Source organism: Ictidomys tridecemlineatus, chromosome 10, assembly GCF_052094955.1.
Source record: "Ictidomys tridecemlineatus isolate mIctTri1 chromosome 10, mIctTri1.hap1, whole genome shotgun sequence".
NCBI lineage: Eukaryota > Metazoa > Chordata > Mammalia > Rodentia > Sciuridae > Ictidomys > Ictidomys tridecemlineatus.
The window spans coordinates 54,634,672-54,660,460 of record NC_135486.1 but is presented as its reverse complement, the minus strand read 5'-3'; the positions used below and the strand labels follow the sequence as shown (position 1 = coordinate 54,660,460).

Genomic DNA, 25,789 nt, shown 5'->3' with positions numbered 1-25,789 from the left:
CTTCATATAACAGATTTAAGCAAAAAGTAGTTTTCATGTATCTGCTCAGGGCTAGGGTCTGTAGATTCAGCAGTTCTGAGAACACATGAAGCATATGACTTTACTGATCTTATGGTCAATTACAATGTTATGGGAAACACAAGTGCAGTGCGGATATATTCATGTATGAATCTCCTAACTATCTCTGCCTCCTTCCTTGCCCCCTTCCCTCCGTTTGAGTTAACCTTCATAGGAAGAATAATTTTGATCTTGAGCTGATCTCTATTGCCCTGAGATAAAAATTCAAACTCCTTTAAAGTGTTTTATTAAAAAACTTAAAGACTGTTCCTGAATGTTGCTTGAATTCTCTCTTCCAGCTACATGTCATTATAGGGAAGTAAAGGAGCAAAAACTTGAACTTTTCCTCATGATTTTAGTTTTTTTTTTTTCTGAAACCACATTGTATTGTAGTACAGTTTTGCTTTTTAATATTTTGAATTATTTTGGGGGAAGAGAAAAAAATTGTCTAAGTTAATATAAAGGCTAATTGTTCTAAAAAGCTTACCCAAGAATTAAGAATCTAATTTTTATGCAATAATTGAAAACTTCCTACTTGTTAGTACTCTTTAAAAATGCTACTAAGATTGTTATTTTATTAGAATAGATAAGCTCTCAGTCAGTACGCAGTATACCTAAAAATATACAAGGCAATCGGAAATCAAACATATATTGCAGTGGTTTTGTTATAAAAATGTTCCAGTTAGCTAGTAGTTTTGGTATTTTTTTTACCATCTGACCATCTTGTAAAAGTACTTATTAGCAAGAAAATTGATTATATCTGGTCAAACATACAAATTATGGCTTTACTTATATTTGTATTGACATGACTAATGTAGAGTTAAATTTGAATAAGACTTTGTGACTTGGGAAGGGGAACTTAGTGTGAGAAGGGGAACTTTGAATAGGTTTTTAAATTTTTGAAATTTTGTTTTATGGGCTGGAGTTGTAGCTCAGTGGTAGAGCACTTGCCTAGCACATGTGAGGTACTAGGTTTGATCCTCAGCACCACATTAAAAAAAATAAGTAAAATAAAGATATTGTGTCCATCTACAACTAAATCTTTTTTTAATTTAAATTTTATGTTAATTAATTAATTGATTGATTTTTGTGGTGCTGGGGATTGAACCCAGAGCCTTGTACATATTAGACAAGCAGGCAAGTGCTCTACCACTGAACTACATCCCCAGAATTTAAAAGAAAAATTATTTTGATGGGAGGGGAGGGGAGGGGAAGGGGGAATAGGAAGGGCAGCAGAATACAACAGACACTAGTATTGCTGCATGTATAAACGTGGCTGTATAACCAATGTGATCCTGCAATCTGTACATGTGGAAAAATGAGAATTCATACCCCATTTGAATCAAATGTATGATATGTCAAGATCATTATATTGTCGTGAGCAACTAATAAAAAAAATTATTTTGAGATAGGGTCTTGCAAAGTTGCCCAGACTGTAAAATAATTTTTTTTAGAAGACATTTGTCAATGCATTTTTACTTAGCAGTAGTCATAATCAATTCAAAGCTTCTTAGAAACAAGATTAGTCTTAGTAGCAGAGAAGAGCAAACCAAACCCTGACCATCTAGGTGAGAGGCTTCTTCCATTAGGTTAGAGATAGGGCTCAATGACTTCTAAATCCTCTTTCAAGTCTTAAGATTCTCTGTCTCTTAATTAATTTTTCCCCTCCTGACCTAAATATGTCATCAGCTCAATATTTTTTGGAAATTTCTCAAAATTTCTGTAAAATTAGTTTGTTAACTAATAAAAGCATAATGAACAGTGCCAATTTATAATGTTACATTACATAAATATGTAGAAAGAAGCACCTTTTTTAAAAAATAATTTTCTTTTTAATTTTTAATATATTTATATATATTTTAGTGTAGATGGACACATATCTTTATTTATTTATTTTTATGTGGGGCTGAGGACCTAACCCAGTGCCTCACATGTGTGAGGTAAGCATTCTACCACTGAGCTACAGCCCCAACCCCAAATTATTTTCTTTTTCTGTGATGCTAAGGATGGAACCCAGAGCCTCACTCATGTATAGTAGGCAAATGCTGTACTACTGAGTACACTCCTAGCCCAAGGGAAGCAAGTTTATTACCCAAATATTTTTACAAATTGGTGATATCACATTGAATCACATTATATTTCATTCTAATAAACTTTATTTGTAGCCGGGCACGGTGGCTCATGCCTGTAATTCCAGTAGCTGAGACAGGAGGATTGTGAGTTCAAAAGCCAACCTCAGCAAAAAGCAAGGTGTTAAGCAACTCAGTGAGACCCTGTCTCTAAATAAAATATCAAATAGGGCTGGGATGTTGCTCAGTGGTCAGTTGCCCCCTAAGTTCAATCCCCAGTACCCCTCCCCTCAAAAAACCCACTATATTTGTAAAAATGTATTTCTAAAAATATGATTATTTCCTTAAGCGCCTCATTTGTTATGTTGTAAATCAACTTTTTTTTTTCAAAATAAATTATTTTTCATGGACTATTTTAACATCAGAGACATATTTTCAAATCATTTTGAAATGTTGATTTGCACATTTTTATTGGTGAATTGTAGTTCTACATAATGATGGAATTTATTGTTACATATTTGTATACAATATAACAATATAATTTGAGCTAAATAGTTTTTTATAAACATTCACATCTATTATTACAAAGACACTTTATTATATTTTCATTTTATTTGAAGAGTTTAAATATTTTTTCTGACAACAATAACACTTTCTAAAACTTTTATGAGGTTGTTAACATAAAAATGTTAATAGTTTAATGTAGCTTTCTGACATATTGCTATGCCATTTAGTCAAATATGACTTCTGGCACCATGAAATCAGTGCTCTGAACAAATACGCTATACCAACTGCCTCTATTATATCAGACTGATAGCATATGGAGTTTGAGAATTGGACTATATCACACCAATATTCTAATCTTAAGAATGTTTCCCTTCTTTTTTTTTTTTCCCCCATGACTAAGTTGTTATAGTTTTTACTCTTTTTCAGGGGGTTAGAGATGTAGCTCACTGGCAGCATTCATGCATTAAGCTTTTTCAGGATAGTAATAAATAAGTATACAGGAAACTCTAGTAATTTGTAAAACAAAAAGAACATCAGCAACAAAAGGATATTGATACCTGGTACCAATAACAAGAAGCCTGGCAAGAATCCTATCCTTTGTGGTGGGTGGTATGTACTTGTAGTTCCAGCTACTTAGGATGGTCAAGTGGTAGGGTCTTTTGAGCCAGGAGTTCATGGCCAGCCTGGGTAACATTGTGAGAACTCATCTTATAAAACTAAATGAAACCAAACTAAGAAGTCTGATTCAAAGTACTTTCACTACAAAACTTAGAATTATATAGTTTAACGGGATATTCTATACATAGGCTATTTTTTTTTATAGTTGTAGATGGACAGCATGCCTTTATTTTATTTATTTTTATGTGGTGCTGAGGATGGAACTCAGTGCCTCACATATATTAGGCAAATGCTCTACCACTGTGCTACAACCTCGGTCCAAGAATTCCCTTTTGTTCAAAATTTATATATTTAGTTGTAGTTGGACACATACCTTGTATTTTACTTATCTATTTATTTTTTATGTGGTACTGAGGATCGAACCTAGGGCCTTGCCTGTGCTAGGTCAGCACTCTACCACTGAACCGCAATCCCAACTCCTTGTTCACATTTTTTAGAAGGGCATTTTTGATGTGCTACCATATATAAGTTTACAAGTTTTATTTTTTGAGATGGGAAAGATAGAGTAAAATTTTTTTTCTAAATGCCACTCAATAAATATGTTGTCATTATTTCATGTCCTAACAAATGATGGATTTGTTAATATTTTCCATCTAGCTAAAGTATATTAATCACAGGTAAAATTGCTATAAAACAGCTAAACAAGAGATACTTATCTAACCTGTAATTAATTAGTAAATTGAAAGAAGTGTTCTCATCAAAATTCTGTACATGCATTCTATTCTCCCTTTTTAACATTGACAGGAATAGCTACATACCATATTGTAGACCATGTCTACATTGTGCATCATGTAGAATATATTTTTGTGCCATATCCCCCAAATCATACGTTTAAGATGCAGATGGAGGTGAGCACAGTAGCTCATGCCTATAGTCTCAGCTCTCTGGAGGCTTAAAATATTTTTACCCCTAGATTACTTCATTCATATGGGTTTCTAATCAGTTAAATAACCACTGAGAAAGGAAATTATCATACAGTTGAAAAACTTTGGGATATTATTAATACTTTAAAACAAACATGATTTCATTACAAAAATTTAAGCAAACATTTTCACATTGGAATCATATGACAGGGAAATAAATTTCTGGAAGTTTACCCTTGAGCTGTTAAAATGCTGCCAAATAAAACATTTATATTTCAAGGATACATTTGATTTAATGCTTGCCTGTATATATATTGCCTTAATAAAATGGATTGCCTTCATAAAAATGTTAATGTATTATTGGGATTCTTCTGGAAGAAAATTTGTGTTAAGCAATTGGCATATTTTTTATGATTTTTAATATAAAATTTTCAACTTATTTTTAAAACAGGCACTCTTTTCAAACTTTATTTTTTTTTCTTTGTGGTGCTGGGGATTAAACCCAGGGTTTTGTGCATGCAAGGCAAGCACTCTACCAACTGAGCTATATCCTCAGCCCAACATGCACTCTTTTTATTAGAAATATATACTCAACATATATATTTGACTCAACATATATATTTAACTCAACTCCTTTCTGTGAGTCTAAGAATTATAATGTACCTTCCCCCCTCTCTTTTTTTAATTTGTTCTGCTTAGTTGTACATGACAGCAAAATGCATTTCAATTCATCGTATACAATTTTTTTTTATAATAACAGCTTTATTAAGATATTTCAGAAGCCAGACTCTGTGGGGCACACTTGAATTCCCAGTTACTTGGGAGGCTGAAACAGGAGTTTTCGAATGGCCTGGGCTATAAACTTAGTTATATCCTGTTATATCAAAATAAAATTAAAAGGTCTAGGGATGAAACTTGGCCGTAGAATGCTTGCCAAGCACTTGAGGCTCTGGGTTCAATCCCTACGAATGGGAGGGCTTTAAATAAAAAGAGATCTATTTCACATACCATGTAATTCACCCATTTGTGTATAATACAGTTGTTTTCAGTATATTCATAGATATGTAGAATTATTATTAACTATAAATTTTAGAAATTTTTTTATCATAATAAATTCTTTTTCTAAACTTTCATTTAATTCTTAGACCTTATTTTAAGATCATTTTAACTATTTTTAAGTGTATAGTTTGATGATATTAAGTACATTCACAATGCTGTACAAAATCACTATTTCCAGACTTTTTAAAAAAATCCCAAACCAAAACTCTCTCCAATATATAGTAACTTCCTACTCCTCTTGACTCTTGGCAACCACTATTCTACTTTCTGTCTCAATGAGTTTGAGCATTGTAGATACCTTATGTAAGTGAAATCATACAGTATCTGTCCTGTTTTTGATTTATTTCACTTAGCATAAAGTCATTAAGGTTCACTCATGTTGTAGTATGTGTGTCAGAGCTTCCTTCCTTTTAAAGGCTGAATAATATTCTATTGGCTATATATACATCAAATTGTATCCACTTATATATCTATGAATATATATAAGTTGCTTCCATCTTTTTTATTTTATTTTATTTGTTCTAATTAGTCATACATGATAGTAGAATGTATTTTTATATATTATACACATAATGGAGTGTAACTTCTCATTCTTTCGGTTGTACATGATGTAGAATTACATTGGTCATATAATCATATATGCACATAGAATAATAATGTCTGATTCATTCTACTATTTTATTTCCATTCCCCATTTCTTTTCTTCATTCCCTCTTTTCTAATCCAGAGTACTTCTGTTCTTCCCTAATACCCACCCCCACCCCAATTGTGAGATTAGTATCTGCATATCAGAGAAAACATTTGGTCTTTGTCTTTTGACCATTGGGAATTTCAGTGCCTAATTGGAGTCTTTTAGGTGTATACTCAGTAGTAGAATTGCTGGTTCAGTAGTAATTTGAAGTTTACTTTTTGAGGGACCATCATTCTTACTGTTTTCTATAACATCTGTATCATTTTACATTGCCAACAGCAGTTCACAAGGATTTCTGTTTTTCTACATTCACATCAACACTTATGTCTTAGTTTATTTGTGCTCTTATAACAAAATATTTGAGATTGGGTAATATATAAAGATTGGGTAATATATAATTTCCTCAACATTCTGGAGGCTGGAAATTCAAGATCAAGGCACCAGCATCTGAGGAGCGCTTTCTTGCTGTGTCATCCAATTGTGGAAGGTAAGAAGGAGAGAGAGAGAGAGAGAGAGAGAGAGAGAGAGAGAGAGAGAGAGAGAGAGAGGGGGGGAGGGGGAGGGGGAGGGGGAGGGGGAGAGGGAGAGGGAGAGGGAGAGGGAGAGGGAGAGGGAGAGGGAGAAGAGAAGGAGAAGGAGAAGGAGAAGGAGAAGGAGAAGGAGAAGAGATATGGAGATCAAACTCCTCCTAATGTAATAGATCCATTCTCACAGTAACAGCACTAATCCATTCATGAGAGCAGAGAGCCTATATGACCTAATCACTTCTTATTGGTCCCACTGCTTCATACTGTTACAGTGGCAATTAAATTTCAACAGGAGCTTTGGAGGGGACAAATACTCAACCCATAATAACTTATTATTTTCCATTTCCATAATAATAGACATTCTAATGGGTGTTAATTGCTGTCTCATTGTGGTTTTGATTTTTATTTCTCTAATGACTAGCAAGTTGCGTATCTTTTTATGTACCTACCTACTAGTCATCTGTATACTTTCCCTCGAGTATTGTCTATTCAATCTTTTGTTCATTTTAAAATCAGAATGTTTTCTTGTTGAGTTATAAGAATTTTAAAAAATATATTCTGAATATTAATCTCATCAGATATATGCTTTGCATATATTTTCTCAATCCTGTGGGCTATCTTTTCACTCTCTTGATGGTGTTCTTTGATGCACAACTACTTTTAATTTTAATAAAGTCCAACTTACCTTTTTTTTTTTTCAATTTGTGCTTTTCATGTCATATCCCAGAAATCATAACCGAATCTAATTTCATGAAGATTTTCTCCATGATTTCTTTGAAAATTTTATAGTTTCAGCTCTGTGTTTAAGTGCTCTTATAACAAAATATCTGAGATGGAATAATTTATAAAGAACAGGAATTTATTTCCTCAATATTCTGGAGGCTGGGAAGTCAGAGAAGAGAAGAGAAGAGAAGAGAAGAGAAGAGAAGAGAAGAAGAGAAAAAAATGAATGAATATTGTTGAGAGCCACAGCCAAAGGGGCCACAGCAAACTTCCAGCTGCCAGCTGATGATTGGCTCACAGCAGCCCCAGCAAACTTCTAGCTGCCAACTGATTGGCTCCTCTGTGGTGATGCTGATTGGGCTGTTTCCCTGCCCTTTCAGACCATGGAGCTGCTCATTGGGGGACTTTTTTTTGGCTCCGCCCACACGACCCAGCCAATCGACCTCAAGAGCAGGAGGAGTGGGGAGGTTGAGAGGCTTGTGGGAAGCCGGTGGTGGCAGTTGGGCTCTGAGGGAATTCCTGAAGAGCTCATGTGGTGTGGCGTGTGTGTGTGTGTGTGTGTGTGTGTGTGCGCGCGCTAAAAATAAAGTTCGTTTCTGCTTGACAAGTGGCCCATGAATTGTGCCCAGCCAGACTCCAGCAGAATATGAATAGAAGGAAGGAAGAGAAATGGAGACCAAACATTTGGAGTTAATTTCTGTATGTATTGTATCAGGAGGATGCAACTTTATTTTTTGCATATGAATATCCAATCTCACATGTACTATTTGTTGAAAAGACTGTTTTTCCCTAGTGAATATTCTTGGCATTCTTGTCAAAAGTCAGTTGACCTTGCTGGGTATGTAGCTCCATGGTGGAGTGTGTGTGAAGTATGCGTGAGGCCATGGGTTCAGACCACAGCACCTCTCACCCCCAGTCAGTTGACCATTCATACATGGTTTATTTCTTTTTCATTCCACAGGCTATATGTCTGTTCTAATATCAGTTTGATTACTGTAGCTTGTAGTTAGTTTTGAATCAGGAAGTATGAATCCTTCAACTATGTTCTCTTTTTGTGGGGGGATTCCATGTGCATTTCAGAATGATTTTACCTATTCTACAAACGATGCCATCAAGATCTTCATAAGAATTACATTAAATCTATAGATCTCTTTTGTTAATATATTCATTTGCTAGGGTTTCTATAACAAGTATCACAAAATGAGTGACTTGATCATCAGAAATTATTGTTATATGGTTCTGAAGACTAGAAGTCTGATATCAAGAAAATTTGTTCCATGTTCCTTCCCGTTCTAGCTTCTAGTGGTTTCCTTGGCTTTTGCATCATTACTCTGATCTCTGCCTTCATCTCTATGTGGTGTTTTTGTGTGCATATCTGTCTTTCTGTTCAAATTTTCCATGTTTATGAGGACACTAGTAATATTGGATTAGTGGCCCACTGCAGTATGACCTCATCTTAATTTAATTAATTATTATATCTTTTATGATCCTATTTCCAAATAAGGTCACATTCTGAGGTGCTGAGGATTAGGACATCAACATATGAATTCGGGGCTGGGGGGACATCACTGTTTAACCTATGACATATAGGTTAACCATCTTAACAATATTAAGTCTGCCAATCTATGAACATGGCATGTCTTTCCATTTTTTATGTCTTTAGTTTCTTTCAACAATGGTTTTAGTTTTTAGTTTACAAGTCTTTTGCCTCTTTGATTAGATTTATTACTATTTTCCTTTTTTATACTATTGTAAATAGAATTGTTTACTTAATTTCTTTTTCTGATTATTTGTTGTTATATCTAGATATGTGACTGATTTTTTTAAAAATAGACACAATGCCTTTATTTATTTATTTATACGCAGTGCTGAGGATCGAACCCAAGGCCTTGCACATACCAGGCGAGTACTCTACCGCTGAGCCACAACCCCAGCCTTGTGACTGATTTTTGTATGTTGATTTTCTTTCTTGAGTCTTGAGGCTAGGAGTGCAGCCATTCATTATACCAGTGTCCCATGGGTGAGGATTTGTGAGTCCTATATTTTAAGGCATTGATTATTTCTGATCGATGATAATTGAAAAGAAGGGAATCTGTTGTTAACTAGCTTTGGATAATGTGTTAAAATTAACAAGATTTTTTTTTACACTGTAGAATATCTGAAAGACTTAACTAATATTCATTATGAATCTCTCTATAAAACCATATATATAAATGTTATATATAAACATTATTTTCAAAGTTTCCTAGGCATTTTTTGATCACTGAAACCTTTTATTGAGAAGCGCCTTAAGGAACAAATGTTAAACAGAACATATTTTATAAAATATTGGTAAGAGGTTGTTAAAAGTTAGTGTCTGTTCTTAATATAATAGAAATGGAAGGATACTGCCTTAAATTCAAAGTTTTAGCTATTTCAGAGTGAAGGTTAGCATTCCATTTATTGGTGAAAGACTAGTGTTATAGTCTGTTAAATAATTGTTATCACTGTATGGATCAATGTTGTTTTTATAGTTCTTGATAAGATGACACAAAATATTCAGAAAATAGGGCTAGGGATATAGCTCAGTTGGTAGAGAGGGCCCTGAGTTTGATCTCTAGCACCACACACATACAAAAAAAAATTTAGAAAATATAAAATATGTACCTTAATCCAGATTAGAGTTCTACAAAGTACCAAGCTTTTATTCTCAACTGATGCCTCAGAATTTCCTCTATAGTTCAGTGGTAGGTAGAGCATATGCTTGGCATGTGCTTTATGCCATAAATCATGAAGGAGAAAAAGAGGATAAGAAGATAATACAAAGTATATTTTCAGAAAATACAGTATAATCAACCAAAGAAGGATTCTAATTAATAAAAGGTTTCAGGAAGTTGATCAATAGCAAAAATAAAAATAAGACGGGTGTGGTGGTGCATGCCTGTAATCCCAGCCATGGGCTTGGGGGGGGTGGCAGGGTGGGGGCTGAGGCAGGAGGATCTCCAGTTCAAAGCCAGCCTCAGCAAAAAGCAATGTGCTAGGCAACTCAGTGAGATCCTGTCTCTAAATAAAATATAAAGATAGGGCTGGGGATGTGGCTCAGTGGTAGAGTTCCCCTGAGTTCAGTTCCCAGTACCCCTCCCCCCAAAACAACAACAACAACAACAACAACAATAAAACAATCAACATTTACTTCAAATACCAGAAATTACAGGGGTTAAAAAGATAAATATCCAAGACATAGACAAATATATTTTTCAAAATGCATATCTAATAATAGACTTATACCTAAAATATATAAAGAATTCTTACAAATCAATAATGAAACAAATTGGGTTGGAGTTGTGGCTCAGTGTTAGAGTGCTTACCTCACATGTATGAGGCATTAGGTTCAATGCCCAGCGCCACATATAAATAAATGAATAAAATAAAGGACCACCAACAACTAAAAAAATTTTTTAAAAATGAAACTGATTAGAAATGGGTAAAAACATTTGGCAGTCAATTCATTAAAAAAGATATACAAATTGCAAATAAGCATATGAGAACATGCTCAGCATCACTGCTCATTAAGAAAATGAAAATTAAAAATCCCACTAGAATGATGAAATTAAAAATACTGACTTTCAAGGACTGGTGAGAATGTGGGACAAATGGAATTCCCATATAATTAGTGACAGAAATATAAAATGATATAATCACCTTGGAAGTCATTTCAATGTCTTATAATATTTGATGGTTATGTTATAATCCACTCTTTCCACTCCTAAGTCATGAGAAAACATGTCTACATGTACCCAGATGTTCATCTTTGCCATAGTCATAACGACTCCAAACTGAAAGTACCTCAAATAGCCATCAATTACTGAATGGATAAAAATGTTCATAGAGTGCTATTCAGTAATAAAAAGGAATACATTCCTGATAAACAAAATAAGATGAATAAATGTCAAGTGTTGCTATAGCTGAGAGATATCAGACACCAAAAACTACCTTGTATGATGCCATTTATTTAGGAGCAGGATGAATGAAGGAGATGGACTAGACTGCAGAAGGGCACGATGGACAATTTGGGGGTAATAGAAATGATCTATGACATAGTGATGATTATAAACATGTACATATTTATCAAAACTTATAAAATTATACAGTTAACATTTGTCAATCCATTATTTGTAAGTTTAGCCTCAGTAAAACTCATTAAAATAAAACAAAGCCTAGAAAATTTTGAACTATTTGAATTTTTAAAAACAAAAAAATTGAGGTTAATTTTTATATATGTATACACCTATGTAACCACCACTCAGATCACTCTATAGAGTTTACCTATCCTCTCAGAAGTCTCTATCATGTATTTTCCTTCATCCAACCTCTATTCTGATCTTTCTGGATGGAGATTAATTTTCTTTTTTGCGCTTAATATTAGTGGAATTATACAGTATGAATTTTAGTCTGTCTTCTTTTTTAAATATTGTTTGCATGTTCTTGGTGGTGTTTGTTATTTACTCATTATGTTGTAAATATTTTTTCATATGACATCATAACAATGTATTTATTCTGTTTTTGAATTTTTCATTATATTAAGCCTCTATGGACATTCTTATTAAAAAAAAGATAAATATCATAGTATATATAAATCCCATAAAATACTCAGGCATAATCTTGGATAATTGTATGTAATTGTATGGGGAAACCTATAATGTGTATCATTTAATTTAAATATGTAAAAAGGGACATATAACTAAGCATTGCTCTTAGACATGAAAACTATTATTTTAAAATGTTATTTATTTTTCAGTGTATAGATTGATTACAAAAACAAAAACTCCCAATGGTATTTTACTTTGAATTTTAAAATTTTATTTGGATTTCTAAATTTCATTTGGAAGAATAAACTGGTGAGAATGTTAGTGAACATTCCCAAAAAAGGGACTAATATAGTGGTAATAATTATAATAGTACAGTAGTGATAAAAATGCAAATCAGAATTGAATCAATAGAATAAGCAATCAATAATAAGTAATCTCAATCAATTATAAAAGACTATAATACATAATTAAATAGAAGGAAAATAAGTGCTTAATAAATTCTGAAAAGTTAATCTTTCCCTTTTGAATCATGTCAAAATAAATTTCAGATGGATTCAAGAGTAAATATATTTTTTAATTGTAGAAGAATATGGAATTGAGTATTCACTGGAGCTCAAGAAAAAGACTGATTCTGTTCTCACTTTCTTCGTCTTTTGAAAGAATAACTAGGGGCTGGGATTGTGGCTCAGCGGTAGCGTGCTTGACTAGCACAGCCGGGACCTGGGTTCGATCCTCAGCACTACATAAAAATTTAAAAAAGGCATTGTGTTGTGTCCATCTACACCTAAAAAGTAAATATTAAAAAAAAGACTAGCTAAATTTTAAAGGATGAGAAAAAGTCTCAACATATATGACTGCCCCAAAATAAAAGATAATGTGATAAAAGGTAATCTTAGAGGTTGGGATGTGGCTTAGTGGTAGAGTCTTTGCCTAGCATGTTTGAGGGCCTGGGTTGGATCCCCAGTACTGCAAAAAAGTTTAAAAATTATAAAACAATCTTTGTGCTGGGGGTGTAGCTTAGTAATAGAATGCTTGCAAGTATGCATGAGGTCCTAGGTTCAATCCCTAGGACCAAAAAGAAAAAATAATTTAAAAAGCAAACATCAGCTTTTTGCAGTGTTATAACTAGTGAGATTTCCTCCAAGGTACTATGATTAATAAGGATCTTCCCAACACCCTTCAAAAATATCTACCATATTCCACTCAAAATTTTGGTGACATAAGACAAATGTACAAAGATGAATTGGGCAAGCTTGTTCACTAAATAATTGATTATAATGAAAAACTGGAAACAACCTAAACTTCTATAGTTAGGGTGTTATTTAAATAAATTTTGATAAAGTTATCTTAAATACCAAGAAATGATAGTGTAATAGAAATTATAGTGTAATTGATTTTTTTTGAGAATGAAGGATGCTCACAACTTATTTTTGAATGAAAGATTAGAGATCAACCTTAAGAGTGGTTAATTCTGCATGGAAGAGGTTTAAAGATTTTTGCTTAATCTAAATTCTTTCATATTCTTTTTCTCCCCCTGCAGTAATCATCTATGATTTTGATGATCAGAAAGGAAATGAAACTGTTTTCATTTTAGAAAAACAAATGCAAACAATTGACATTGGAAATTGTTTGCAGTAATTTTTACCTCATGCATGCTGGCAAGCATTCTATTACTGAGCTATACCCCCAGCATGAAGACTGTTTTATAATTTTTAAACTTTTTTGCAGTACTAGGGATCCAACCAGGCCCTCAAACATGCTAGGCAAAGATTCTACCACTAAGCCACACTCCAACCCCTAAAATCATATTTAAAATACATTATCTTTTTTGGGGGGGGCAGTCAGCATATGTTGAGACTTTTTCTTATCCTTTAAAATTTAGCTAGTTATTTTTTCAAAGATGATGAGGGAGAGAACAGAATCAGCCTTTTTCTTGAGGTTTGATGAATACTCAATTTCTTTACTTTTCTAAGAGCTCAAATTGTTAAGAAATAATTGAAGATACCAGTAGGGTTGAGCAGAGAACATGAGCAGACACATAACAGAGAAAATAGAGGTGGTAAACAAACAACATGGGTCATTATTCAGACTTGTTTATTATCAAAGAAATGTAAATTTAAAGATTGAGGTAACATTTACTTTAAGTTTTTCAAATTAGCAAGTTTTCCACCATTAGGTTATTCATAATAAAGACATATTAATTATATCAAATTGTGGTACAGTCTTAAAAAATATTGCAACCTGAAAAAATACAGCGTTTGAATGAAGTAACGAGGGTAATAAAAAACTATGAATATTAACAGGTGTTGGAGTGGGTTGGGGGAAGAGCAGGGTTATTCATTTGGGTTCATTTTAGCTCTGGCACTTAATAACTGGGTAAGTTGCTTAACCTTTCTGAGCTTTAGTTTCTTTTCTTCCCTAAGAATGGTATACTTACTTCTCTGGTTGTAAATATATATAAACCAGATGATACACACCATGGTATATAGTGCTTATTAATACTTGTTAATACTTGTTGAATGAATAAATGGTAGTTATTAAGTGCTGTATATAAAAGTATGTTTATGAAAAAAAATTGGAGGAGAATACAGCAAAATGATTAGTGGTTATGTTAGAATGAAGAGAATGGAGTGATTTAAAAAATTGTCCATTTTTTGAATCTCTTTTTAAATTTTTATTCTTAAGTTTTAGGTGGTCACAATATCTTTATTTTACATTTATGTGGTGCTGAGGATTGAACCCAGTGCCTCTTGCATGCTAGGTGAGCACTGTACCACTGAGCCACAATCCTAGCCCCCCTTTTTAAATTTTAAATAACTATTTTGTCCTGTTGCCTACATCTGAAATGGGAGGCAGGGATGACTGATTTTCTATTTGGTGGTATTATGTTTACAATTAAAATAATTATTTAAACTCATCTTTAATCCCTCTCTCCTTTCCTGGGTGTTCTGTTGTACTTATTGTTTAATAAATTTTGAGGTTTGATTGCATGTTTTTTGTTATTGGTTCACTTAGCTGAACACTTTGGAGTTCAGCCATCACCTCTTTCTTTCTCTGTGTACCGAATTTCAAATCTATCAGCAAATGCTACTGACTTTCTTCTTTAGAATATATCCAGAATCCTTACTGTCTCCACTGCTACCACACTGGTCCAAACCACCATAGTATCTTACCTAGAATACTGGAATAGCCTCCTAACAGTTCTGCTTCCATCTTTGTTCAATGTCTTCTCAACTTAATGACTAAAGTGAATATAAGCCTATGAAGTCATTTTGCTGCTTCAGTAGTTTATCACTACATTCAGAGCAAAAGCCAAAATCCTTAAAGTAGCTACAGAATTCTTAAGGAATTTATTCCCCAACCTCAAACCCATGCTTTCTGATTTTATTTTCTACTATTCTGCACTTTCTTTCTCTCTTCCCAAAAATCTCTTCCTAGAGATATTCACAAGACTGGCTCTCTTCCCTCTGTCAGTGTCTGCCCAAATATCACCTTATCATGGAGACAGGCCTTTCCAAATCACTAGATCACCCCAGTCTCACCCCCCCCATCCCTCCTCTGGTTATTTTTGCTCTATTTAAAAAAAATTTATTTTTTAGTTGTAGTTGGACACAATGCCTTTCTTTTTACTTATTTGTTTTTTGTGGTGCTAAGGATTGAACCCAGGCCCTCACATGTGTGAGGTGAGTGCTCTACTACTGAGCTGAGCCATAACCCCAGCCCCCATTTTTGCCCTATTTTTAAGCCCATTTGACTTACTATATATTTTACTAAGTATGTGCAAGGTTATATATCTTTCCTAATAAAAATATCTTTCTATACAGGCAAGTTTGTTTGGCCTATTTTGTTCCTGGCTGTAACTCTATCAACTAGAGTAGTGTCTAGGACATAGTAGGTACATCACTATTTCATATAAGTTAGCCTTAGTCCCAAACTTGTTTGAAAACTGTATGATGAGGCAGTATCATATGTTGGTTTTTAATTCCTTATATCCCACAACTTCAGCTCTCCTCAAGTGTAGAATAAAGCAGGGTAGGCAAGACACACTATTGATAAGACAGTGGTATTTGTTGCATTGGATTTACTCAGCCTGTCAGGCTGAATAAACTACTTGGGATGGAAGATACCTAAATATAGTCTACTAATTTCATATGGGTGGTAGTCCCACGAGTATATGCATATGTGAAAACTAATTGACTGTGAATTTAAGATTGAGATTAAAAAGCCTTTATATCACTCTTCAGAATTTTGAAAAAATATTCTATTCTTTGACAACTCCAGAGGAAGTTAAACATGCTAAATGATACATAAAGAAGATCAAGAAAGAATCTTTCATGTTCTTCCTTATTAAGATTTCTAGTCTGGTTATTGAGATTTTTGTTTTGAATTCAAAATTAAAGTAAAATAATTTTATTTACTTATTCTTTTGCAGAGTTAGCACTAGCAGAATTTCACAAAAAAATCAAAGAAGCATTTGAAGTGTTTGACCATGAGTCGAATAATACAGTGGATGTGAGGTTTGGAAAAATTTATTGTTGTTCAAATTATAAATTACTGATACAATTCATAAAACAGAAGAGGAATCTTTTCTTTTAACACTGTACCTTGGATTTATTATGCTGTTTAAAGTATTTATTTTCCTGTGCCCCATAAAATGTTTTTGCTAGCTATTGCTTCAGGTAAATTCTGTTTCTTATTCCTTAGTCTAGTGGATAGAATATGTTTCTAATTGTCTATTCCAACCTATAGATTATATAAACTCTGAGATGAATTCTGTAGCTTTAATACTTAGTTGATATTCAATAAATAGTTAAGTAATTGAATAGAATTTGCTTTAAAAAATAGATATGTATTATCAATCCATGAAAGGAATTATCACAAAGAATGAATAATAATGCTTGAACACAATCCTCAGTATCACAAAGAAATATATATATCTAAACACACACACACACACACACACACACACACACACAAAAGAATACCTAAATAATGGTACACTTCAAAGTAAAACTGCCAAAAGAACCAAAACAGAACATATATACACATACAAAATGAAAGACATGAATATTGGTAGACCTGGAGTAGAGTACAGGAGACAAAGAAAGACAAAAGGTAAAGGACACTCTACATAAGTCTTAATAGACATTGTAGAATTTGTGCCACATATAACAAAGAAAGGCAATGAAACCATTGTTCTAGGAAGCCAGGCAAAATGGGGATTGTTTGGTGGGAATCACAACCTCAAGACTTAGTGCCTGGTATAGAGGTCAGCAAAGCAGTTGGAAGTGATTTAAAAATGGTACTGGAAGGAACAGTTTTGATAGTTATAAACCAGTGCCATCACTTCTAATACTAGTCAGGAGACTAAGTGTTTTAAACCTGAGTTAAACTGAATGAACAATATAAGGCTTTATTTGGTAAGTTGTAACTATATGTATTTGGTAATATAGTTGTAACTATATTTTTATGATAAGTTGTAACTATATGTATTCCTTAGTTTCTTATACCTGAAGGAATAGGACTAACAAGTGCATTATTTTACTTTATGTTGATGATGGTTGGTGGTGCTAGGAATTAAATCTAGGGCTTTACACATGCTAATGAAGTGCTCTTGCTTCATCCTCAGCCCTATAGTAACACTTTATAAAGTATTGTTTTATGCCATAGCTCTGTTTATGGATAGAGTGGAGAATGGGGTTCAATTTGTCTTGTCTACACCTTAACTATATTAGGCCTTGCGCAAGCTTTGGCTTAGTCATTGCCATGGAAACGTGGTAAATGGACTGCAGCATAGCTCCAAGTGGCTCTGGTCACATTGCATTCTATGGGAATGACACTCTGAATGTTTTAGCAGGAAAATGAGTGGGTGAGGGGATGGTGATGGTGGTAGTTTTGGATGGGGTACAGAGCTTATTAATCCTGCCAGCAATTCACACCACTAAATTATATAAATGGAAAGTGCCTTGACTGCAGACCTCTGGTTGAAGCCGAAGGGCTCTCCTGAGGGGACACAGGTATTGTTAGAGAAGTCCGGGAGAGTATAGCTTTATGAGCAAGGGGAAAGAGAGAAGAAAAGCATTAACTAAATGGCTTGCTAGTTGGGAGGATGGGGCTTCCTGTACATTACTTCATTTTAATGTTATTTGTGTGGTAAATAGTGTCATCTCCAGTCTTTGGAGACAGAGAGAAAGTACATAGTTTCCTTGGTGTCAATCAGAGCTTTCTTCCTTCCAAGTCTTTTGCTGTGCTTATGCCCACTGTCCCAACCCTCTCCTTCAAGTACTTTGTGGGCTTCTCTCCTACCCTTGGGCTTTCTGAACGAAGCAAGACAACCTTCCTTGCAGCAGTAATGCCAGCCAGGCCTTTTTTGGTAAAAAAGCCGGTTCAGGAAAAATAAACATGTTTATGAGCTACATCTTTTTCCCATTCCAAATTAAAATAACTTTACTGAGGCCCTGAGGGAAAGTGTATGTTCATACAACTTAAGTGATCCACTTTATTAAAGATGGTTAGGAAAAAAATTGGCATTGTTTTTAGCATTAAAGTATCAATGCTAAGAACATTTGAGGAGTAGCAACATGAATGAATGTAGCTCTCTAATCTTCTTTCCTTATGATAATCTGTAAGGCACTTCAAAGTTTATAACAAATGTTCTTATGCTGCTGGTATCATTATCATCCTCTCTTTCTAAATTGAAAATTAAGGACAGAAACAAAATGACTTGCCCAAGATCTCACAATAGGTTAGCAGCAAGGCTGGAAGTCAAATTAATTTCTTTTGTTCAGGGTAGCATTTTCCAAGTTGACTGTACACCAGCCCCAGGGAGGCTCTGGGAATTCGATTATGAGCTGAGTTGGCTCCTGCCTTTCCCAGACTCAATTGAGACTGCATTTGTAAAAGCAGTTAATCTGTCTGGAATTTATTTTAGCATATGATTAAAAGTTAAGGTCTAGGGCTGGGGATGTGGCTCAAGCGGTAGCGCGCTCGCCTGGCATGCGTGCGGCCTGGGTTCGATCCTCAGCACCACATACAAACAAAGATGCTGTACCCACCGATAACTAACTAAATAATAAATATTAAAAATTAAAAAAAAAGTTAAGGTCTAAGTCAACTTCTTTTTTTCACTTACTAAACAGTTTATTTCCTTTTTGGATTGTTAGACCTACTTTATAACATGTTACATTTTGTGTAATTGAATTGAATTAGATCTGTATTCTGATATATTGCTTTACTTTCAATCTTAATACTAGTTTAGTACTATATTAATTGCTGTCAATTTATAAAATGTTTTAATAGCTGATAAAACTAGACTCTTATTCTTTTTAAATCTTTTAGTTAAGGATTGAAGGCAATTTCTGTGTAAAGATCGGGTTGTATAAAGAAGTATTTTGGAATGGAGTGAGAGTGTTGGGAAGATACAAATGGCTTGGGTTGGTTAGGAAAAGAGAGATGATTGAGAGTTGTTCACATGTGTCGGCTGTCCCTCCCTTGTGCTTTATTCCTCAGGAGAAGCTATAGTGCTGTTTTCCCTATAGGACAGCTTCTCTCCTTTCTCCTTATCTCTGCTGTGCAAAAATTGAAAGATTTAATTTGAAATTTTATCACATTAAATAGAACAAAGTGGGTTGTTCACCACTATCTAAAAGCCATACAGATTGGTCTGTGTGCTTTCCTCAGACCTGGGAAAGGTGGCCCTGAGGTCTGGAATCAGACTCCCAGGGTTCCAGGCAGAGCTCTGTGACTAGTAGTAATTTATTTATTTATTTTTTATGCCTCTGCTTTTACATTTGCCTCATAAGATTGGCAGTGTAAGTGGTTCTCAAAGTGTGATTTGGAAACCCTCGTATGTCCTTAAGGCCCTTTTAGGAAACTGTGAAGTCAAAACTATTTTCATAATAAAGCTTGGACGGTCTTAGCTATTTTCATTCTTGTTTTTTTTCCACAAGTGTATATTGGAGTTTTTCAAAGTCTACATGAGGTATGATTCTACAATAGATTGAACAGAACTAGATATGAGTTTCCAACTGTCTTCTTTTATACTAAGCATTAATAGATTTGCAAACATGTAAAACAATACCAGTCTTCTAATTAAATTTTTTTCCTATGGACAGTAATTTCTTTTCATAAAAATTATGTTACTTACATAAGCATATGATGGGCTTATTTATTATTTCTAAACAATTAAGGAAAACATATTTTTTAAATTTTAGGTTTAATTTCTAGCATAGTAAAGAGAGATCCATATAACTCCCATAAATCAAAGCTCTTTGAAAACCTTAATAGTTTTTAAAGGTATAAAAGAAGTTCTGAGATCAAATAGACCAAATAGTCTGTGAGGACTGCAATTGTCAGAAATTTTTTAAAGCTCTTAGAACAATGTTAGCTTGAAACAAATTTGCATGGGATTTAAAGCTTAGAACAATATTAGCTATTACAAGCTATTATAATAATAATTCCACATTATATTCTCTCTCTCTCTCTCTCTCTCTCTCTCTCTCTCTCTCTCTCTCTCTCTCTCTTTTCAATACTGGCGACTGGATCCAGGGCAGTCTGCCACTGAGCTTCATCCCCAGACCTTTTTATCTTTTATTTTAGAGACAGGGTGTTGCTGAGTTGCCTTGAACTTGATCCTCTTGCCTTAGCCTCTTTGGTTGCTGGAATTACGGGCCTGTGCCACTGTGCCTCCTGCACTCTTTTAATCTTTAAGTAAATAATTAAAAAGTTTTTTCCCCCTATTTAATCTTGGTGAGCAGTGTCTTTTGTACTTCATTAACCCTCATAAAATTTTTTACTTATTTTATGTATTTTGTGCTGATCTATTAAGTTCTAAAGCATTTCATTTTCCTTTCCATTTTCTTCATTAAAGAATTTTTTAAACCTAGCTGCTTGAAAAACATTGGGTAGATTTTTACTATCACTAATAAGTGTTGTTTTGATTTTTGCCTTATACAAAATGTAGACCACAATACACTTTTACTTATGTATATTTTTCTTCTCTGTGTTTAGAAATCAGTTGGTAAAATTAATGGAAAATTGAAGTTTTCTTAGATGATAGGTGTTACATGAAAGAAAATTCTAAAGGTACAAAGAATCTATCGTGACAAGTGAATTTCTTCACCTCTAGTTCCTGACTATCCAGTTCTCCTTTCTAATGGCAAACTTTGTTATAAGTTACTCTAATTCTTCTAGAGATAGTTCGTGTGTGTGTGTGTTATTGTAATAAAATATTTATAATATAAAATTACTATTTTAGCCATTGTAAGTATACAGGTCAGTGGCATTAATATTACATTATTTGTACACCTATCACTGCTGTCCATCTCTAGTACTTTCGCATCTTCCCAAACTGAAACTGTTACTCATTTCTGCTCATCTCCCCTCTCCTACTCCTAGCAACCATCATTCTTTTTTGTCTCCATGAGTTTGACTACTCTAGGTGCCTAATGTAAGTGAAATAGCAGTCTTTTGTGTCTTTCTGTATGTGGCTCTTTTCACTTACCCCTGCCACATTTTGTTTATCTGTCCATCTGTTGATTGGCATTTGTGTTATTTTTACTTTTTGACTATTGTGAATGAATAATGCTGCTATAAATATTGGTGTACAAATATCTGTTTGGGCCCCTGCTTTTGATTCTTTTGAAAGTATACACAGAAGTGGAACTGTGGGGTTATGTGATAGTTCTGTTTGATTTTTTGGAGTAATTCCACACAGTTTTTCCACAGCGGCTGCACTATTTTACATCCCTCAGCAATGCACAAAGATTCTAATTTCCCTACATCCTTGCCAATACTTGTTTTGTGGTTTTATTTTTTATTTTTTGTGGTGGTCTTATTTGGGGTGCAAAGTTATATCTCCGTGGGGCTTTGATCTGCATTTCCCTAATTATTAGTAATGTTGAACATCCTTTCATGCTCATTTGTATATTCTTTGGAGGAATGTCCATTCCAGTCCTTTTTTTTTTGCCCGTTTTTAAATCAGGCTGTTTGGTTTTTTTATTGTTGATTTGTAGGATGGGTATGTATTTTTAGCACAAAGTAAGTCATTCTGCACCCTGCTTTTTTCTCTTATCAGTTTATCTTGGTGATTATTCTTTTAGTATATAAGGATCTTTTTCATGTCATTATATGATGAATTATAATATATTGAAGTAATCTTCCATTAATGGATAGATATTTAAGTTGTTTTTAGGCCCTCTATAATAATACATGTTGCAGAGACTATTTGAGCCTCTGCTTTTAGTTCTTTTGAAAGTATACACAGAAGTGGAACTGTGGGTTAATGTGATAGTTCTGTTTGATTTTTTGGATACTAACTTGGTATGCATGTCATTTTACAATAGTGAGAATTTTTCTCTAGGATAAATTTTTAGAAGTATGTCAAAGTGCATATGTATTTGGTACATGTTGCTATCTTGATAATATAGTCTCTCATATGAGGTTGCCTGTTTTCTCCTCTCCCTCTTAAGCAAAGTTTAATTACTAAACTTTGGAATTTTTGCCAATTTTACTATTAAAAAAATAGAAACAGTGTTAATTTTCATTTTTTGAACTATGAACCTCTTTTTTTGGGGGGGGTGATATAGGGGATTGAACTCAGGGGCACTTGACTACTGAGTTACATCCCCAGCCCTATTTTTTGTATTTTATTTGGAGACAGGGTCTTACTGAGTTGCTTAGCACTTTGAAGTTGCTGAGGCTGGCCTTGAACTCATGATCTCTTGCCTCAGGGTCTACTGAGCCTCTTGATTACAGGCATGTGTCATGGTGCCCAGCATGAACCTCTTTTATATCTCTAATTTTTTTTTGTCTTAACAAGTAGTTTATGATCTTTCCTCATTTTCCCGTTAAATTATTTACCTTTTTATGTATTTAAGTTATTTGTGATATATATTATCTATCCTTTCACTCTATTTTTGTTTTCTGGCATGCAGAAATTTAAAAAATAGAACACACACCTTTTGAGTATGAATTTAATTTTTAAAAACAAACTAAAAAGTGTTTTAGAGTAGTTTTTTAAAAACTGAGTCTTCTGAGATTCTGGGATTTATTTTGATTATTTTCTTTCTCTGGGGATTGAACCTAGGGCTCCCACATGCTAGTTCTATATCCCTAGCCCTGAGAGTGGTAGTTTTTTAAAAATTAGTGCTTTATAGTTGGGTGTGGTGGCACATGCCTGTAATCCCAGCAGCTCGGGAGGCTGAGGCAGGAGGATCACAAATTCACAGCCAGCCTCAGCAACTGTGAGGCACTAAGCAACTCAGTGAGACCCTGTCTCTAAATAAAATACAAAATAGGGTTTGGGATGTGGCTCAGTGGAGTGCCCCTGAGTTCAATCACTGGAAACCCCAAATAGTGCTTTATAGCTATAGATAGTGGTGGGTTCATTTTGAGATCAATTTTAATAGAATAAACTTAGGTTACCCTGAATAAAACTAGCTTGTTAAAAAAATATATACCCCACAAATAATGCCTCTAAAGTCAAGAAGCTAATTTTCCCATGTAGCTAGTTTTTCAAATTGAATTTGAAAGCTACTCTAATCTTATATACTAACAATCTATGTTCTTTCTTTTTCATTTGTGACAATTAAAAAGTATACTAGAAGTCAGCGTCAGTAGCTAGCTCTATTATTGATTTTCTATATTGTATCTTCTTTTTATTTCATTTTCTTTATCCGTAAAATAATAATATCAATATTGCTTAAGCCTCAAGAGTATTAAGAGTATCAAAAAATACAGATGAATTTTGGAAAGTGTTATAAGGTTATTATAAACTTGCATTTTGTTTTTAACATTCCATTCTAGTCAATTTCAGAACAAATTGATACTAAAGGATTTGGTGCACTAAAATGATACAGGGTCCAATTTTGGAAAAGAAGTGTTCATCTTTTTCCTATTCCCAGCCATACCCATCTGTCCCATACCTATGCTTCAGTGCCTTTGCAGAGTGGCTGTTCTTTTAGTATTCCAAAATATTTTCTGTTTACTTTATACCTGTGCTATGTATAGGAGGTTTTTCCCCTAATATTTTCTTACTCTTTTGACCAAAGTTTTGCATTCTTGCAACCCCAAGTATCCTCTTGCTAATACAGTAAGCCTCCTTTTTTTTAAAAAAAAATTTAGTTGTCAATAGATTAAGGTTTATTCATACAGTGACAGTACACACATATGAATGAATATGAATGAATTGAATACTGAATTAGACTATATTGTGTAACTTGGATAAATCTCATAACAACTCTAGTTAAAAAAGTTACAAAAGGGGCTGGGGTTGTGGCTCAGTAGTAGAGTGTTTGCCTAGTATACATGAGGCCCTAGGTTTGATTCTCAGCACCACATACAAATAAATAAAATAAAGGTCCATAACAACTAAAAAATGTTTTAAAAAATCAACATAAGAAACAGTATATTTTTTAAAAAGTTACAAAAGAAATCAAATACTACGGTACCATATCTGTAAATTAAACACACAAAATAATTGTATATATTGTTTATGAAATAAAGACATCCGTGGAAATTATAAACATTGTCTTCTCAAAATGGTGGTTGCCTTTGAAGATGGAAGGAAAAGGGATGTGGAATGGGATTCCAACTGTTTCTGTAGTGTTTTTTTATCAGGGGAAAATATTTGAACAAGTATGTGGTAAAATGTTAATATCTGTTAAATCTTGGTATTGGATATATGCCTGTCAAATTTTTTCCTGTAATTTCTCGGAAATATTTCACAATTACTCTTGTCTCTTCACTATTTCACTTTGCATTTGTTTTGTAAAAATTTGGATAGCTTATTATAAAGCCCTTTTGATGAACTGTAATTAAAGAAAAGAGCCTCCTAAAGAAGGTTTAAAAATCATCACAAATCTTACTTCTTGAAATAATAATTGTCATTAGATAGCTGTTGTTACAGATCTGTGTAATAGAATAAATGGATGGAAGGGTAGGGAATTAATAATTAAGGAAAGAAGAAGAAGGAAAGAAGGGGGAAAGAAAGAAATTATGGAAGAAAAAAGTCTAGAATATAATTTCCATGAAGGCAGGATTTTCTCTTTTGTTCAGTGCTGTATCTCAGTACCTAGAACTGTTTTTGGCATGTAGTAGATGCCCAGTAAGTATTTATTAAATGAATGAAGATAGTATTCATATAAAAATAAGATCACAATAGTCATGCTTTCTAAAAGTAAAAAATATTTACTTGAATTTAAAAAAATTAATTTATATTGAAGAAATTGTATAATCTCAATGTTTATAGTAATAGACATTATTTGTTAAAGGTCAAAAATATTGTGAAAAACATTAAGAAGCTGTAGTCTTTGTGTTTTTAAAATTATATTTCAGATATAAAATGTGTCAGTTAAGCTGGGCTCAGTGGCACATACCTATAATCCCAGCAGCTCGGGAGGCTGAGGTAGGAGGATCACAAGTTCAAAGCCAGCCTCAGCAAAAGTGAGGTACTAATCAACTCAGTGAGACCCTGTCTCTAAATAAAATACAAAAATAGGGTTGGGGACATGACTTAGTGGTCAAGTGCCCCTGAGTTCAATCCCCCATACCAAAAAAAAAAAAAAAAAAGAAAAAAGTGTCAGTACTTTGCTCTGAAGGATAAGGAAATTAGCACTTTCACAATTTCTTCCACCCACCCTTATCTTAGATATGTTGTTATTTTTACACTTACAAGGTAGAATATTCATGCTTTGTTTAGTTTCACATAATCTTTTAGTGTATTTTTGCATATTTTAATGGAATTACAGGTATCTACCATTTTCCTGTTCTTTTTTTTTAAATGTATATATTTTAGTTGTTGATAGACCTTTATTTTACTTATTTTTATGTGGAGCCTCATGTATGCAAGGCAAGTGCTTTACCACTGAGCTACAGCCCCAGCCCTTCTTGTTCTTTTTGTTTATTTTGTTTTGTTCTTAAATTCTTTGATTTATTCCTGTTGTCTCTTGTCAATTTTTACCCCCAGAAAGAGCTCATGGATGTTTTCCCTTGACTTCTTTCATGTTTAAAATGTTTGCTTTGTGCCTGAATATTTTGTATGGGAGTG

The 25,789-nt window shown here is 33.7% G+C and overlaps 1 protein-coding gene across 6 annotated transcripts in view; it reads left to right on the top strand.

The window, feature by feature from the left end:
* The window catches only part of Drc8 (dynein regulatory complex subunit 8), a 123,771-nt gene that overhangs the window by 25,652 nt on the left and 72,330 nt on the right, over nucleotides 1-25,789 (top strand). For 4 of the 6 annotated variants that reach the window (XR_013426590.1, XR_013426589.1, XR_013426591.1 and 1 more), the window contains exon 2: nucleotides 16,175-16,259. Coding sequence is in view for 3 of the 6 variants with exons in the window: in XM_078022952.1 (XP_077879078.1) it covers nucleotides 16,175-16,259 (85 nt within the window). In the remaining 3 variants the exon portion in view is untranslated. The remainder of the gene's footprint in view (nucleotides 1-16,174; nucleotides 16,260-25,789) is intronic. The other 2 variants (XM_078022953.1, XM_078022954.1) reach the window with 1 other exon arrangement.